The sequence below is a fragment of the Rhea americana genome, unplaced genomic scaffold (assembly GCF_003343005.1).
Source record: "Rhea americana isolate MKP2758 unplaced genomic scaffold, rheAme1 scaffold_37, whole genome shotgun sequence".
NCBI classification, from domain to species: Eukaryota; Metazoa; Chordata; class Aves; order Rheiformes; family Rheidae; genus Rhea; species Rhea americana.
Window position 1 is genome coordinate 739,338 of NW_028186501.1, and position 17,512 is coordinate 756,849.

At 42.7% G+C, this 17,512-nt stretch overlaps 1 protein-coding gene across 3 annotated transcripts in view; it reads right to left on the reverse strand.

Annotated features, from left to right (window-relative positions):
• Positions 1 to 5,493: 5,493 nt before the first annotated feature.
• Positions 5,494 to 17,512, reverse strand: part of SH3RF2 (SH3 domain containing ring finger 2) — a 47,801-nt gene continuing 35,782 nt past the window's right edge. For 2 of the 3 annotated variants that reach the window (XM_085312715.1, XM_085312716.1), the window contains 5 exons: positions 16,969 to 17,063; positions 14,519 to 14,689; positions 11,011 to 11,240; positions 6,839 to 7,206; positions 5,494 to 5,796 (listed from right to left, as the gene is read on the reverse strand). In XM_085312715.1, the coding sequence (XP_085168841.1) occupies positions 5,494 to 5,796; positions 6,839 to 7,206; positions 11,011 to 11,240; positions 14,519 to 14,689; positions 16,969 to 17,063 (1,167 nt within the window). The remainder of the gene's footprint in view (positions 5,797 to 6,838; positions 7,207 to 11,010; positions 11,241 to 14,518; positions 14,690 to 16,968; positions 17,064 to 17,512) is intronic. The other variant, XM_085312717.1, reaches the window with a different exon arrangement.

A 17,512-nucleotide genomic window follows, 5' to 3' on the forward strand; every position in this document is an offset into this window, starting at 1 on the left:
ACGGTTATTTGTAGATATTAAATATTTGAATATATTGACTATTGCCTCTCCCATGGCAAAGGGTGGCAGAGATCATTTTGGGCCCAGACTGTCCAGTTGTTGAATGGATTGTGAGCAGCTCTGATTCTCCCTCTGTGTCAGAGATCAGTTGCTTCTGGCTAGGTACAGATGCATTCTCTGCATGAAATATGTGGAAAGAATTTGTTAAATATGTTACACTTTCATACTTCTGCCTTGTTTGTTAGGTTAGTTACTGAAGAATATCCAGGTTCCTACAAGGCTAGGCAGGCAATTAAGGAAGCACTGATGAATGATCTAATTGAGCTTCCAATTCATTAACTAATCTTAAAAAATGAGCAGATGGAAAAGACCTATTCAAGAACTGAGAGAGGTTCATTAATAGTCCCCCACCCCCATACCAGTGCACTACTTTATTTGCTTTTCCTGGGCTCCACTCCTGTGCTCTGCACTCCTGGGCTCTATGGATGGTTAGAGCCTCTGTGATCAGTCATCTTTTACATTCAGCTTGGAAGGCAGATAAGAGTATATTTTCATTATAGAAATACATTATACTGCGGTATATCTGCAATTGTATTTTGCCTCTCCCAGTGTTATCTTCTTTGCACTCTGTACTTCATGTGATAATTTGTGGCTTAAGCAGCAGACTGCAGACTTAGCAATCTAGCAAGCAGGGCCAGAGTGGCCTCTAGACCATCAAGTCTGTGCAGAGCTACAGAGATGACATGTTCCCAGGGAGGGCGGGGATTATTTTGCCCCTTTCTGGCTACCTCAGGAATGACAGAATAGGGTCACAATACTGATGTCTAACCTCTCTTCTCTGGGGAAATTGGGAAAAAGAGAGTCTGGGGGAAGAGAAGAGAGGAGGGTAGTTTAAAAATACATAGAAAAAGAACAGAAACCCTTGAGGAGCTTGCCCACCTCCGTGTAAAGCTACCAGCCTCCTTCCAACATGTGATGTCTCTCTTTTCATTGCTGCCTATAAAAAGGGGGACGGGAAGAGGGAGAGGAAAGGAAAGAGGGGGAGAGAAAGCATTGCATGAGAGCAGCCAGATGTGAATGGGGGTCCAGGTCAGCTGTTGCTCATGACGGGCAGAGCAGAACAGCTGAACTACAGAAATGCTGTGTGTGTTTATGCTAGAAGAACTCCCTGCATGGATGTTCTGCTTGCAGAATAAAGGTGATTAGGGTAATTGTTTTGCAACAAGGTTATTTTTGTCCTGATGCAATTAGAAAACTGTTCTACTGCAAATCCAGTTGATGTTTTACCTGACGTGATTGGCTTCATTTCATAGTCAAGAACCACTTTTCTGGCATTTTGGTGTTTATATTTGGATAAGAGCTGAATTTTAGTCCCTTTTTCTTGCTCCTAGGTGTTGCCAGGTGAGCAAGGAGAGAAGGCTAGAAAATACTTCAACCATTTTGCATAGTGCGCTGCAGTATTAAACAACTGGGCAGGTGTCTTTGCAGCTAGGAGGGACTGAACAATGGAAATAAGATGCTCACTAGATCTGTTGCTTTAATATGTCCTATTTGGAGCTCTGTCTCTCTCTATATTTTGGATATATTTAGGGTACTTATCACCATAGCATCAAAGCACTGAAATATTCTGTGAAAAAAAATGAGAGATCTATCCCAAAATAGCTTCTTGCTATTTTACCAAAGTGCTAATTTCACTGTCAGTATTTCCCTGTCATAGCTCATGACCAAATGTGTGTGCGCGCGCATGTGTAAGTGTTTTTCTTTCCTGATCATCCTGATGCTGTTGCTCATTGTCATAATGCACTGGGTAAAGGGCTAAAACCAGAAGAGACCTGTGGTGCTTTTTGGTGTCTTTGTGTCAAGTCTTCAGTACTATGTAATGGCTGAACAGTTTTACAAGTTTCTCTATGTGCATGGGCACCACAAAACCTTATTGCTGCTTATCCTGATGCAAGAGGATGAGAGGTTTGTTTCATTCCATGAAAAGCAATATTTAAAATTAACAATATGAGCTGGATCTGGCAATTGTGAGCTCAGACATGCAGAAAGACTTTATGGTTTATTATGTCTTCAGGCATGCTGAGCACCTTTAGATTTTTGCTGGTGCTCCTGGTGTCCATTGAGGCTTAGTGCATCTGACAAAAGAAGCTACAGAAGATGTTGCTGTGCACATTTTGTGGTATGTGGGCTTGGGTGGCTGGACTGAGGCATGAGACATTGAGCTGCAGTCAGTTCTATAGATTGGTTCCTAAGCACTTCATTTTGCAGCCCCAGACTGAACTTCAAAGTCTTCATCATTGCCTTGCCTAACATGCCTGCCTTGTGTGGGGAAATCTGCCCCACAAGTAGATTAAATTTACGAAGTGACTTGACAGAAACATATGTTTCTGTCTAAGCCCCAGTGAATTACAGTATGTTGTTTCCTTTTCCCCCCTCATCTTTAAATACCTATTTAAAGGGTACACACAGTGCATACAGATTGCACTGAACTTCCCCCCCGCCCTGAGCTCCAGAAATTATTGCTGTGTTCTCCTCTGGTCTCAAGTAATACTCTCTTTGAGGTCCTGATGGAAACAGGCACCAGGATCTAGCCAGGGCAGGGTTCATTGCTAATAACAAGTGAAGATCTTTTATCTTCACTGCTTCCCTGTTCATCATCTCATTCCTAGCTCTTAAGGGATACTGAGCTCTTGTTGGAACTGTTTGGTTCAAACTTGCTTACTCTTTTTAAAATGTAAAAGTTCAGAAAATGGTATCAGCCACAATATGTATGCAGAGAGTCGGTCTGTTCATCCAGGTTCAGGAACAGGTTGTGCTCCTGCAAGCAAAACACACTGGTTCCCTACCCTCCCCAGCAGTATATAAAGTTCAGTCTCAATATAGCCATGTTCCACCTTACCCCAGTCCTGGCTCACACCTGAGGAGCTGGGGTGGTCTTCAGCTCTGGAGGACACAGCCTCTAACTAGGGCTTAAGGGGAGGCTCTGCACAGATGTCCTGAAGTGATTCCTGCAGGGAGCTGCTTGGTGTTTTAGACAGCCATGGCCCAAAGGGAGGACAGCATCCCAAAAGGCGTTTCCCACCTTCCCCTCAGAGCTTTGGTGAAAGCAGGCAGCTAGTTGGAGCTCGGTGCAAGGCTTATGGTGTGCTAATCGCTGCTGTTGGCATTGTGGCCAGATATGGTTCACAGCAGCTTCAGCTTTGGCTCAGCAAATGGTATCATCAAGGCAGTTGCATTAGAATTTGACTATCATGTTGTTATGAAATGAGTTTTTTTTTTGTTTTTGTTTTTTGAGGCAGTAAAATACAAAAGTTCCCCTTACTTCTCTACATGTACTCTCTCTTCTCTACATTCAACTCTGCTTCACATTTTCTATTGTTCCCTCTTCTTTAACAGCATGTGCATAATTAATTCTCATGTTTAGCTTCAACCTCCCATGCCACTGTCTTCGATGAGTCTCCTGGGAGGTCAGCTGTTGAAATCCATTAGTTACTTCTTCAGTAGATTACAGATTAGGTCACACCAAGCAATCTAGCCTATCATTAGCATGCAGTAAATGATCATCTGGAGCCAGGCGTGAGCAGGCACCCCTTCCTTTGCCTCCACACTAACACTATAAATTACAAAATGAGCTCATCTGGAAATCTGAATGTGTTTGGGAGAAGTGAAGTTGTTCCTGGTTATAGAGCCAGTTTATGAGGCTTTCTAGTTTAGTTTTAAGGGAATGAGAGGAATCTTTAGCAAAGAACAAGCATATTTTGTCTGAAACGCTTGATTGTCATTGGAGTGGCATTGCTGAGAGCCATGTTTATCCTTTTATTTGCAACTTACACCATTTCTTATGGCTGGGCAAAGTGCATATTTTTAATTTCACAGAATCTTTCTTCAGTAGCTTAAATAGTGACAGATAGCTCAACATGAAGAACACAATTTACCACTTGTTTCTGTGCTATTGAAAAATCCCTTTTTTGGGGTCAGGCAGAAGCCAGCTTCACCAAAATAAAAATAGTCTGAAAGGGTGAAAGAATTAGTGCTGTAGGGTAGTAAATGTCTTTATCTATTCTATTTGCTTAATTCCAAAAGAAAACTTCCTTATCTAAGGCTGTGCCAGTGCCTCAGAGTTTCCATTGACCGGTAGAGTTTATTTCCTGGGTTTTGTATGCAATTAACTAATGTTATTTTACAGCAGTTCTGGAAGAAGCACAACTGCTGCTGTTAGGAGATCTAATGTTTGTTTGTTGTGGCTAGAATGGGAATTGGTGGTCTCTAAACCACCAATAAAAACCAAGTGTGAAAAACAAAACCTGTTGTGCACCAGTTTGCTAAATAGCACTCACAGCTGGATAGCTGGGTACAGCTCTCCAATTCTGCTTATTTTTTGGTGGTTTCACAGAATAATGTCTGAAATAGAGGTCAGATGAAAACTAGAGTTGGTGCTGTTGTGGCAGAAGGATGGTCTATAGAAAGCAGAAATCAGCTTTCACTGTACCATTATTTAGACAACGTTTCATGCATCTTAATGTAGACTTAGACCCATAAATTCCATTTAGGATATTTACAAAAGCAATATCTAAATGGCTGGGTGGTGGAAAACGAAGCACTGAAGTGAACTGATGGACTACTAGGAAGTAGCTGTCAGGTAATTAGAGGAAACCAACTGAACAAGAGAAGCAAGATCCAATACGCCTGTCTGCAAAGTCTAAATGACTCATGACATATTCCTTTCTWTTGTCCCTTGCCTCTCCAGACCACCTTTTAAACTGTATTCTAAGTTAAAAGTCATGGACTGAAAGCAAGCAAGCAAGCAAACAGAAGAACCCCTAACAAAAAAAGATTAAGTGAAAACACCTCAAAAGGGAAGTTGAACATTGTCAGGAACTGACTGATTTTGATTTATGGTTCCTTTATCTTGTAGAAGTAGGAAGATAATGAACCAGTGTTTTGATCTCAGTGAGCTTTCCTGTAGTAGCCAGGAGATCAAAGCAAGTTTAATTACTTCTGATACCTGCACGCTTTCTTCCCTCTCCCACTCTTCTCCAATTATCTTACAGGCAGCCTTATACGACACCAAATAATGCCTATTTTGTGGATGCCACAAACCCAACTTCCTGTTTCTCTGCAGTGTTTGAAGTAACCTGTGTGGCAGTGGGGCTCCATCGCTCAGCATGGTGTGGCTATTTGGTGCACTGACAGGATGTGAAGGTGTAGCTTGAAGTGTGCCTCAACTCTCCTATGCAATACAACATTGTCCTGTCCTGCTATCTCAGGAGCTCCCCAAGTTCTCTGTAAACCTCAAACTTGCAGATCCTGAGGGTGTCTGGCAGCATGGCACATAGAGGCACAGGGATATGGAGAGTGTCTGACTCTAGCCATGGGAGAGGGAAAGCAGTGGAGGTGGCAGGCTGGTGTGGAGTCCAAAGGATGCTTACCCCTCACAGAACACAGGAGAGAAGCACATTTGTGAAGGAAAAGCAAGTAGAGGGAATTAACCTGTCAGTTTGCAGAAATACTGCTGTAGTTCTTTTTGATAGGGAAGGTCAACTGTCCTGCCTGGCCAGAAAGGTCCAGTGATGATGTCTTTGGGTGTGACACCCTTCGGTGGTGCACAGGACTGGAGCTGATCCTGGGTGAGTACAGCACTGTCAAGTCAGGGCCCATCAGGTTTGCTTCTGACAAGAGAGCGTCTGCTGCGGCTCCCTGCTCCGTTTTGCCACGCGGCAGGCTTGGGGATGGCTGCAGGCTGTGCCTCTTGGATGGCGGGGGGCTGTAGTTCTGGAACCTCACTGTTTTCACTTGCTGCAATGAGAACAGGACCCAGAATAACATCAGGAAAACAGAAAGACCCTTAGTTTTTGCTTGATCTGCTCTATAGAATCAGGATGTTGTGCTTCTAGGACAGAAGACTGGCTTGCTCTTGGGGACAGATGATGTCTGTGGAGAAGCTGTATGTCCATCTGCCTGACATGATGTGCAGCTTATGGCATGTGAAAGAAAACATCAGGAAATTGCACACCTTTGTGTAGTAGCATAATCACTATATTACAGCAAGGTATTATGAATACGTATGAAAGCCAGTCTGAAGAGCTATCACTCAAATTAGTGCAAGAAAACAAAGGGAAAGAACACGTGGAGAAAGTGTGGCCTCTCTCCTGCTGTGCCTTCACTGAGAGCACATGCAAGGGTTTGTCTCTAGCTAATGTTCTTCCTAGAAGCTCCAAGGTTGTTTGTACTTTGAGAGACTCATGGAGCTATTTGCTTTTTGGGTGCCACAGGAAGGGAAAGTTGTCACGTGGGCAGTTTCACAGATGGTATAAAATCATTCTGGAAATTTCACCTCTGTTGTTAGTGCAAAAAGAAATCTCCATTCCAAACAGCTCACCCAAAGTGATGTGAAGTATGCAACTGAAGGGAGCTGGGGGGACGTGTTGAATCTCTGTAGAGACCAGTCTAATGTAAGGTCTATATTCCCATTTCTGAGACATTTGCTCATTTGCTACTTGGACTCTTGGGGAATCTCAGTGGGATTCTTGCTTGATTTAAAATCTCAGAAAAAGTCTCCAGGTTTGGTTATGACTGAACGTCAAATTATGCTGAAAGAGATTTTGCAGCATCTCACCTCTCCAAAGGGTTGAATTCAAACAGCAGACTCATCAATAACACAAATCTGATTTCTTAATACAGGTACCAATCCACTATTTCACTGTCAGAAGAAAACCTAGTGTAAAATTGAGCAGAACCCTCTGGAAACTTGGACCTAGGTCAACATTGAGCTGACACTGAATGTCAGTCCCAAAAGGACTGAGGATATTCCGAAGGTAGGGGTAGCTTCTGGCCATACCTTTTCAGTGCTGTTCCGGGAAGTGTCTGGTTTCACCAGGATGGATGGTGGAGCTGATGCAGGTGGCTTTGGAGTAGTCTCACTTTTTGCTGGAGGATCTTTGGCATCCAGGATCACTGAACTACATACAGAAGGAGTTCTGCTTTCCCCTCCTCTGACCACAAGTGCTGGTGAAGCATCGTGGGAGAAGTTTGGCCTTGTTCCTACATCAGTTATACCAGCTCCTGAAGGGATGCTGTGCGGCTGAGGGCTGATGTGCTGATAAAGCTGGAATTGCTGAGGTCGCACTGCAGTGGCAGGAAGACGCCGGAGGGAGCCAGCAACATGAATAGGGGTTCCTGGCTGCCCAGGCCTCTGCAGGGATCCATCTGGGGAACAAGATCAGTTTGAAGGAGATAAAAGTTAACAGAAATTTAACAGAAATTCAATAGATCCCAAAGGGAAGATGATATATTGGAGCAATGATGCAGAAACGAGCAGCAGTTATATTTGTGTTGGCAGCCCTGTTTGCAGGGGATGCTGTCAGATCCGCTGTCTGTTCTTGGGCTGGAGCTCCCTGGGGCTTGCCCACAGCCCACTGCTGGGGCACAATGAATGAGCATGCAGTAACGAGTCCTGCCTCCATAGCCCTTTCCTAACAGACTATTGCTCTGCTGAAAGCTGGCAAGCCTAATAAGCTTAAATCCTCCGTCCCTCTATATTGGCGCAACAGCTACCACCATGGCTCAATCTGCTCCCTGCTAGATTAGTTGTGTTATCATATTCCACACAAGAGATGGAATGAACATGGCTTCCCTCAACTACAAGTGCCCGATGGTAAGCTGTTCAGGTGTCTACAATTTGCTGCATATTCTTTTGCTTCTGTCGCTGTTTGTCTGACTTGCTGCTGTACTCTGAGGACCTCTGCCTGGAGGTGGAGTAGTCCCCCTAAATGACTGAGGGCTAAGAAATTCTTAATTCTCCTGTCTTGGGTAGGGCAAATTCAATTTCTGTGAGTTTGCCTTGACTTCTGGACAGTAAATACACTGCAGAACACCAAACACTGAAATGCATTAATGCTGAACATTAGGTTTCACTGTCACAGCATGACAATATTGGATTTTCATGCCTGACTCTTGAGTCAATGAGTCATGGCATTAGCACTCCACAGGCTGATTCTGGTCCCTGATGGGAGAAGGCAAGGATATACTGGTGCAGGAGTGGGCTGCTGCATGGAAGGCACTGCAATGTGTGGGCAGGACCAGAAGTAGCCCAGTAGAAAAGGGGCGAGGGAGGCTGCAGAGGTGGGTAGCTGTGTTAGGTGATGCGTGAGTATTTGTGCCACCAGCATGTACTGCTGCTGGGGGAAGCGGGGGCAGAAATCACGTTCCCTGCTAATTCTGTGCCTCATCAGATTCCTAATCTGGAAATAGCTGATTTTGTGAGGTGCTAAAGGCCTCCAGTAAGATAGTGTCCTCAGTCCCCATGGTGTTTAGAGGTGCTTCTTGCTCTCCTCCCACTGTGTTTTCTTGCCAGACATGTAATAACCATGAGTGCAAGTCCTTGCACCTGAGCCTGCCAAACAGTCCTCTTGGTTTGGTACTATTTGTTGTTCCTACTTTGGCTGTTCCATCTCATACCTACTTTTCAGGCAACAACAGTGGAAGTCACACGCTTTATTTCTTCTGTGGTTTCTTGCTGTTCACAAGATTTGCTTTTTAAACAGAGCCACCACAGGGGAATGAGTCCTTTAAAGTAAAACAATTTTTAAGATAAATCCAATTTTGAGTCTAAACACTGACAATGGCTTTTACAAATGAGCCTCATTTCCTGCCAGTGACACTGCCTATCTCTAGCAGCAGCTCTGTCTGCAAGTATTAAAGAACATGCCAGTTAGTTGCTTAAATATACTTGGAAATTTATTCCAAAGCAGCATGTATGATTTGAAAATTAGCCTTGCCAGCCTCACTGGAAAAAATATAACTAATTGTGCTCTGCATAAACGTTCACAAAGAGTCTGTCTGTGCCAAGTCAAGAATTTGGAATTACCAGAATAACCATGGATGGAGAAAAACAGTGGTATCAGGTCCCTGGGCTCTGCTGCCAGCCTCACAGTAGGTATTCTGTAAGGCATCCTGTCTTTGCTTTCCATCTTTGAGAGGGTGTTTCCTACAGCCCTGAGTGTTTGTGAATGAGTTTAAGAGTAATTCTGTTGTGCTTTGCTATTGCAGTACTGAGAGCCAAAGTAAAGCAATAAACATGCCTTGTATTAACTTAGCACCTCAATATGTTGATAGCTTTGGTGAGCTGCAGCTATTCCTGCTTAAGGAAGCAGCTGATTAGAACATTAAGTTTATACGATTAAAGCTGTGCAAAGTACTTTCCTTCAGAAAATGGCTTCTGAAGATAAACAGTAAGAAGTAATATCCAATGCCACAATATTTGTGTTCACTATATTTTACCTATAATTCTTTCAGATTTTGGGATACAGAATAACAGGCCAAGCTGCTCTGAAGAGCAGAGACTTTGCATTCTGGAGATGAATTCACCTCTGCTGCAGTTGCAGCTCAGAGCCTGGAGACAGAAGGATGGGATCAGACCAGCTGAGATGAGATGCTGCCTCCAAGAGAAGCAAGTATTGGCTCTTTGGGAATGAGGAGGACAAAAAATAGACCACATATGGAGTATTCTTTTCATCTAGCTCTCTGCTATCAAGGCTTTCAAGTCCATAATTTTACTGTATGCTTCTTGCTTCTTTTTTTTTTGTGATGTATCCTGCCTTGCCTTCATGCTATTCATGATTTTTGCATCTTGGATATTTCCAAGATGGAAAATTTTGCTCCTCAAATAGAAATTATTTCATTCTCTTGATCATCCTTCTGTACACTTTTTCTAATTTTGCTATATTCTTTTTGAGTTAACCAAAATGTGTTAAGTATGCAAGATGCAAATTTACCAGGACTCCTACAGTGCTATAGCTAAGTTTTTCCTGTTTTGTTGTCAGTCCTTTACTAATATTTTAAATTACCTTTTAAAATTGCTTCTGAGCATGGAGTTGGAGCCCCAATGAATTGTGACAATTCCAAAACCTTTCTTTAGAACGATAAAAGCTAATTTAGAGCCTAACGTATATATGCATAATTAGGGCTTATTTCTCCCCATATTTGTGTATTGACATTTTAGCTACCATTTTATCTCCCTGCCGCTTAATATTGTGAAATTACCATGGAGCTCTTCGAAGCCAGCTGTAGATTTATTTTGAACAATCTAGAATCAAGCAGCAAACTTTGCCTCTTAGTCCCCATGCCTGGTTCCAGATCATTTGTGAGTAAACTGAACAGTATGTGTTCTAGTAAGTATTCTTCGGATCCATACTGGTAACCTTGTCCTTTAGAAATGCAATCGTTGTTCTTACCCATTGTTTTGCATGTTCTAACTAGCCATGAAGCTATCAACGGCCTTCCCTTGTATTCTGTGCAAGCTTAGCTTCTGTAAAACCAGTTGATAAGGGATGTTGTAGATAGATTTGAGTTCACCGTAATAACCAAATTATCTATTTATGCATTCCAACTGAAGGAACTGAACTGGACTTGTGACATGGAACTTCCTTGTACAGAAAGTACAGTGATTTTTTTTTTCTTCCAAGCAAGATACTGTACCTTCCAAGGTACATAACATTTAAGTATTGGTCTACTAATTCTCTTTTTAACAATTTTTATCAATGTGCCTGACTCAGAAGTGGGGTTTACTCCTCTTGCCAACTGGTACAACTAATGCTCCCCGTCCTTTACATTGCAGCCCTTGTGCTTTTAATGACTCTTTGGAAAAGACCCTTTCCAATAGCCTGCTACACAAGGGCGAAGAGCACCAGCTGGATGGCAGCTCATTCAGTTTCTGTAGGGAAACCTGCAATGTTAGTACCAGATGCCTGCCTCTGTCCAGCTCACTCCCTGGGTGAGATGAGATCCTGTCAGTGCCCCTGGGGAAATTGCTAGTCGTTATTCATTTCTCCAGTAGTATTTAGCCTGAATGCAGAGACGGGCCACAGGCAGGGAGCATTCATGAAAGCGGCAAGTACTCCTGGCAATGCAACATTTTTTTTATGGCTCAGGATTCTAGTTGCAGGCAGCCAGCCCAGTTTGGGAGGGACATGTATGGCTTCTCTCTCCTGGAGACCCTTCCTAAGCACTTACTCTTTCTGGTGCTGCCACGTCCGCGCCGCAATGATGCTTGTCCCGAGGCAGTCAGCACAGCTGTGTTCCTCCCGGGCAAGGTCACAGGCATGGGCAGCAAGGTTGGCTTCAAAGGCCTACTTTGTCTTTGGCCGTTTTCTGAGATGCTTCCCTGAGAAGAGAGCGAGGAGGTCGATAACGTCCACGAGGCATACAGGGAAGGCATCTTTGAGTCAGGGAGATTAGATTTCCTGTTTGTGGAGATTGAAAAGGAAAAGAAAATAAGCTGACATTCATGCAGTCTGCAAGTCCTTCAGTCTTGGAGTTTTGTAAGGAAAATAGGTTTGTCCAAGAGCATGTTCAATGGTTATGAAATACTTTTGCACTTCAAATCAGGGGTTTGGTGAAATTCTATTGCTAGTGAAGGTTTCTAATTCCATTATAACAAGGGCTTTCTGCATTCAATTGCTAAGAAAGTCTTCTCAAATACGGTTAGAATTCTTTACAGTAACCTCATGGCATTTCAAAAAAGGACTTTCAGATGCCAGGCCTCCATTTGAAACTTGCCCAAACATGCTCCCTGCATCATGGAAAACCGGAATTTGTCCTGCTTCCTTTGTTAAAAGTCATTCTCTGACTGTAGATGCTACTGCCTGTAAGCTACAGTTATTAGACAAAAGAGAATAGGAACTATCTGTTTCCACAGATGCTTTAGAGCATCTTGGGCACTATTAGAGCATGAAGTGCCATTAACACTCTGAATGGTTCCTCTTTGATTTTGTCTCTGGGTGACTGTAAAAATCCTATGCAACAAAACTAGACTGGTTTTGTTTGGAGGCAAAAGCAAACTTGTGTATCCTACCCCATTTCCTGCATGGAAGGAGCAAGGTCAGGAAAAGGCTGGACGGTACCTTTAGCTGAAGCTTTAAGAGGCTTCTCTCATCCTAATGCAGAGAGATAGAGAGAGCAGGTCTGGAAGGAAAAGGCTGAGGCAATATTTGTGCTTCTTATTCTCTGGCTGTAGCTTCCCAGCTGCTGTTTAGGCAACTCTCTACTGCATAGCCGCTATTTTGGATTACCCTTCCCCTCTCCTTTATTCCCTAGAGAGGTCATGTATATGCTTTCACCTAAATACATTAAATTGCCAAAAAGACCATCAGTCTTCCCCATCAATGTGCTGGCGAAATAACCTCAAATTCCTTGGAACAGTGAGCCATGATGAAGTCCCTTTGCTAGCTCTGCAAAGGAAGAGAAAGGCAATCCTCTGGCTCTTCTTTCCTTTCTTGGGGGTGGAAGAATGATTTATGATTTAATAAGAGTAGTGATTCATCAAATAACTGAAGCATCAATTTATTATGAAGAAATTTCCTAAGGATGATGGAATAGCAGCTTCAAAATCAGTGCTTATGGTTGGAACACTTTGTGGGGCTATTTAAGGTGACTGAGCTGTGCTTTTGGTTATTTGCTTGCTTTGTTTATTGGTGAGGTGGGGCCTTCGTGTTATCAGAGGCGATATTGCGAAGAAATGAGCTGGAGAGACAAAGACTAATCACCAGTGCTCTTGATTGCAGGGAGGGCGTGTAGAAGGCAATGCTGGGATTAAAACAGCAGTGGGACCTCCATTCTGAAATGAAAGACTTGGCAGAAGAAAATATAAGCAGGGAAAGAGAAGTGATGGCAAGAGGGAACCAAATGTGGCAGGAGTATCTCAGAATTTAAGGTATATTTCTGCTGTGACACTAGAAGGCTTTCAAGAAGGCTAAGACTGAGTTCCCCTGGGTCTTCCCTTGGTGGTAATTGGTTTTTATTTATTTTCTTATTTATTTATTATTTTAACCCCACTGGAAGAAAACATGAGAGAGGGAGCTGGCAAGATACCAGGTGCTATTTTTCTGATTGTATGTGACAGTTTGTTTAATCCTGAGCAGAAGCACACACAGCCAACCTTTCCACAGAAGGGCGAAAAGGAAAGATTCAGATGGTGACTTCTGGGGACAGAGTCCAATTTCCTTTTGGTGTGTGCCATGGAGAGTACACAACATACAACCAAATGCTTCCAGCTGCAGGTAGGTAACCAAAAGCACAGAGTCTGGCAGCTAAGAGATCGGCCCCATGTTACTCTGCTCACCTTTCAGGCAGGGCAATGTGTTTCACTGACCTGTTTTTAAATCCGGGGAGAGTAAGGGGGTAAACTGTGCTTTAGGCTTGGAAGCTTTTCTTAGTGCTGGTGCGAGACTAGTCCCATGCTTGGATGTAGGGCTAGCTGAGGCTGGGACAACCTGCAGCTCAGGGTGGTGCAAGAGGCTGATCCTCCTCCAGATCCAGTGTTAAATGACGTGGGGGTGGCAGTAATTCCCCTTGGGAAGTGTTTGTGTCACTGAACCATCAGAAGTCAAACTGATATGCAGGCTGCATTTTCAGAGCTGTAATTTCATCCCTCTGCTCCTTGAATCAGCCCAAACAATTTCTCTCCCACCTTGGTACTCACAACCTGAGCAGGCTGAGTGACAAGCCCACCAGCTGTGCTGGGTGCTTTGATGTGATCTCTTCTGAAAGGCAAGTAGGTGTGTTTGGATATCATCCCCCGGGTCTCAGCCGTTCCTCTGAGCAGAACTCCCCGGCAGGGCTCACACTGCCTTTCCTGGGTGGGGCCTGGGGAGCTCCAACAGTCACAGGGAGTTTTCAGCTGTAGAAACTCTGCTTCAAATAATGAAATGATAATCCCAAAAGCAGCTTTTTGACCTGTACTTAATTTCCATTTGTAGAAGCAGAACACTATGTTTCTAATTCATTTTTCTCATTTCTCTGCCTAACCTGAGTATCTCTCAAGGGAACTAAGGGCCCAAACGTTTTTTGTCTCTCCCAAGTCGTGTATTTTCAATTACCATTCTATCCTGCTAATGCATATATATTTAGTTAGATCAACAGTTTCCAATGTTTAAATGCCTGTTCTAAAGACAGGATTTTGAGTCTAAAAGAGCCTTCAGCTTGTAGTTTCCCTTCTGGCAGAAAAAAAGACTGGAGTCATCCAAAATGAATAAAGGTAAGGCCGAGCACACACGAGCCCTACTGTTTGTCCTGGCTCCCTGACTAACTAAACAAAACGTGTTGCACTGTGTCACCTACAGGTTTCTACTTGAACTCCTGGGCTGAATTAAACAGTCCTGGGAGAAGCTTCTGATGAGTTTTAAAACAAGCAGATGAAGGTCGATGCTGCACTGTTAATCTGTCTGTATAATCTGGACCATGTGCCATCTCTGAGGGGAGCAGCAGTGAATCCCTCCAGCTGCGCGACTTCTCTTTGCAGCAGTAAAGATTCCCATGTAGTACATGCAGTCTGGTCAGTACATAAATAAAAAGGAGTGAGAGCTGTAAGAGGTCATCCCACCCCGTGGAGGATTAAATAGTCATAATTAATAGTCAAGAGCCCATTTTAGTAATCTCACCACAAGGATGAGAAGAACAAATAGCCCATGTGTAGCCCAGTCCCTTCTGCAAATGCTTTTGTTTTATGTTAGAAAAATCAGACCTGAAAAGAGGAGCAACATAATTGCTAGGGAAGATCCCCACTCTTCCTGTGACAAGTGACATTCCCCGCAGCCAGCCATCATGGTATTTCCCAAAGACACGGACCCCTTCTCCTTTCTGCAGCTCCAGTTCATCTGGTCCATGAGCCATGTAGGAATGGAGAGCCACACACCTGGAGAAAAGAGAGGGAGATGAAGGGAAGGGAACACGAGCTGTAGGGAAGTAACTGCCTTAACACAAAATGGAGCATATCCTGAAGTTCCTGGTTTTAATCATGCTGAAGAACCAATGCTGCTGCCTTTGATGAGTGGCAGCTGTTTGCCTGAAGCCTCTTCAACCAGTGCTTGCATCAAATATTTGGGTGCTGCTGTTATTGTGGAGAGAACTTACAGGGAAGAAACTGCCTATAACTTGAGGCCGAAGGGAATATGAATAAAAGAAAAGACAATGGAAATCATACAGAACAAAGCCGATCTTGTCAATGGTTTCTGTCCCAGAAGTGTAAGCCAAGTCAGCCAAAGGCGACAAGCAAGGATTAGGGAGGAGAAAGTTGTTGTTCTTGACCTCACATAGTGAGCACTCCATTGAAATAACTAATTAAGGACTAACATGTACTTGTCCTAAGGCAAAGCAGCATAAAAGAGTGCAGTTAAAGATGCTCTATCCAAGTGATAGCATCAAGAATACATTCTGCCTTTGAAGTACATGGTGAGCAAGAGGCCTTGCATCTGCTTGTCTTGAGCATCATCTGGAGGTGTTAAGAGGAGTGGCGAGGAGCACTCCTCATGCAGGCACACAAAGCATTTCTGAAGAAGTACTAGTGTATTAACCCCATCTTCCTTGCTTTCCATGTTCTCCTATGACCAGACACGGGCAGGCGTCCATAGCAGTTTAAAAGACCAGCTGCGCTTTAGCTACTGTCACTGGGGACTGAGGAAATCAGGCGGCAAAGATCACGTGACATTCTTTCTAGGCATCTCTGTCACTATTCTGAGATTTTCTCTAGGCAATGAGATTATTTATTCTCCACAGTGAACCATACATGAACATACAGCAAAACAGAAGCAACACAAAAGGCATATTTCTCAATTCTCCTCTGTTTGTTCTTGGGGTTTATTCCGATATAGGATTCTCGTGTTTTAAAGAATTTTCATTTTTTTCCACTGGAATACCTTTAAATTGTATTGTTGTTTTCTTTGGGGGATATGCGCTGCTCCTAAATAGTAATGAGTTACAGATCCTACAGCAATTATCATTTCCTCTAAACCAGATATTGTTAAAGAAGAGAAGAAAAGAAAAAAGCAGACTGACAAGGACTACCCCGTAACTTTAAAAAAGGCTTGTTCTCACTCCTATTGTTCAGAACAATCACTTAAAAATTTGACTTGAAAAGTCTTTCTTTACAGAAGTGATTTTTTTTTCCTTTTATTTCTTGCACAAACCAGGCAAGGTTCAGTACAAGGGTGTTCTAATTTGGCACTAATTCATCTTTATGTACAGGATTCACTTCAAGGACAGGGCATGCACATATTCGTTTGATATTGTAGGGCTGAAAAGGAGCTGTATGAAACAGGAAGCTGATTCTGTAAACACTAAAGTACAGTCCTCATTCTGTCTTGTTATTTCACTATTTTAAGGTCTTAAGAGTTTTCTTGTATTTTAGATTAGATATGCATGAATGTTTTGGATAATCTATGCTAATGCATAAATATAGCAAATATTGTGAGGGCAATAAAGATTTATAGATATTGCTCATGTATATTAATGTTTCCCAAGGTCCAGCTTCATACCGTGGAGGTGCTAATTACCATGTAGGCAGCTTGTTGCTATTTTGTTATTACTGGGTAGCTTAATATAGTGCTAGGTTGATGAATCTTATCTAGAGGAAAACAAATCAGCAAGTATATTTGCAAATTTTAACTCTACTTATTTAGGAAAGTTTTATCAAATTGGATCATACAAAACATTAGCTATTTATTTTAAGACAGTAAAGCTCACTAAAGATATTTAAGGAGTAATTTGTTTCTTTATATTTAAAAATTTAAAATATACTGCTTATAAATGGGCAGAACTAGATATCTAGAAATAAGTGAGGTAATAAGTTGCAAAGAAGGTTCACATGCTGAGAATATAATAATTCAAATAGATGAGCTTAATAATTAGGGAATGGTCAGAATCTACCTTGAATGTTTCCAGTAGGGGACCTAAATTCCTCTAGCCCTTGATTTCCCTAAAATTAATCTTTGAGTCATATTGTCATATCAAGTCTCCGTGACCTGTTGTGTTAGAACAGAAAAGTATGAATGAACATAACGAATCCTGCATTCTAATCTGGTTTTATCTTCCAACTCTAAAAACTCAGGCAGATCTTCTGCTATGGTTAGATAAGCCTCAGGAGAAGGTATTGAGAATTGCATGACACCGCCACCAAGTTTCAGTTTCCTTACGTACATATTAGCTGATATGTGATGCTGCAGGTGGGGAAGAGTCACAATAGCTGCTGAATGCCCCAGAGATCCTGGTGTGGGGTAGTAAGATGCACTGACCTACAGAAAAAAAGAAAACAATGAAAACAAAATATTAATCTGAATATAGGCTTGTTTTAGCCATTGGAACAGCAGCTGAGAGAGTTTTACAGGCCTCATGAACACTTCAAAAAAGAGATCAAGCTTCTTAACAAGGGGATTTCTGTTGGTCTATGGCTCTGATAAATACCATGTAATGACAGATCTAGAGAGGACAACTGATTCAAATGAAACCCTGTTCAGTGCCAATTACCTGCTTCCCTTCACATCTTTCCAGCAGATTGCATGGAATGAGGAGAGTATCTCCATTCATTTTCTAGGAGATAAACATCTACATTTCAAACCCCTGACTACATGCCAATTAATGCTGATCATCATTTTCAGTCAGGTGCAGTTGCAGCAGTGAAGCTGCAGGCATGAAACAAATGGAAACATAAGATAAACCATCTCTGAGTCACAGAAATGATGGT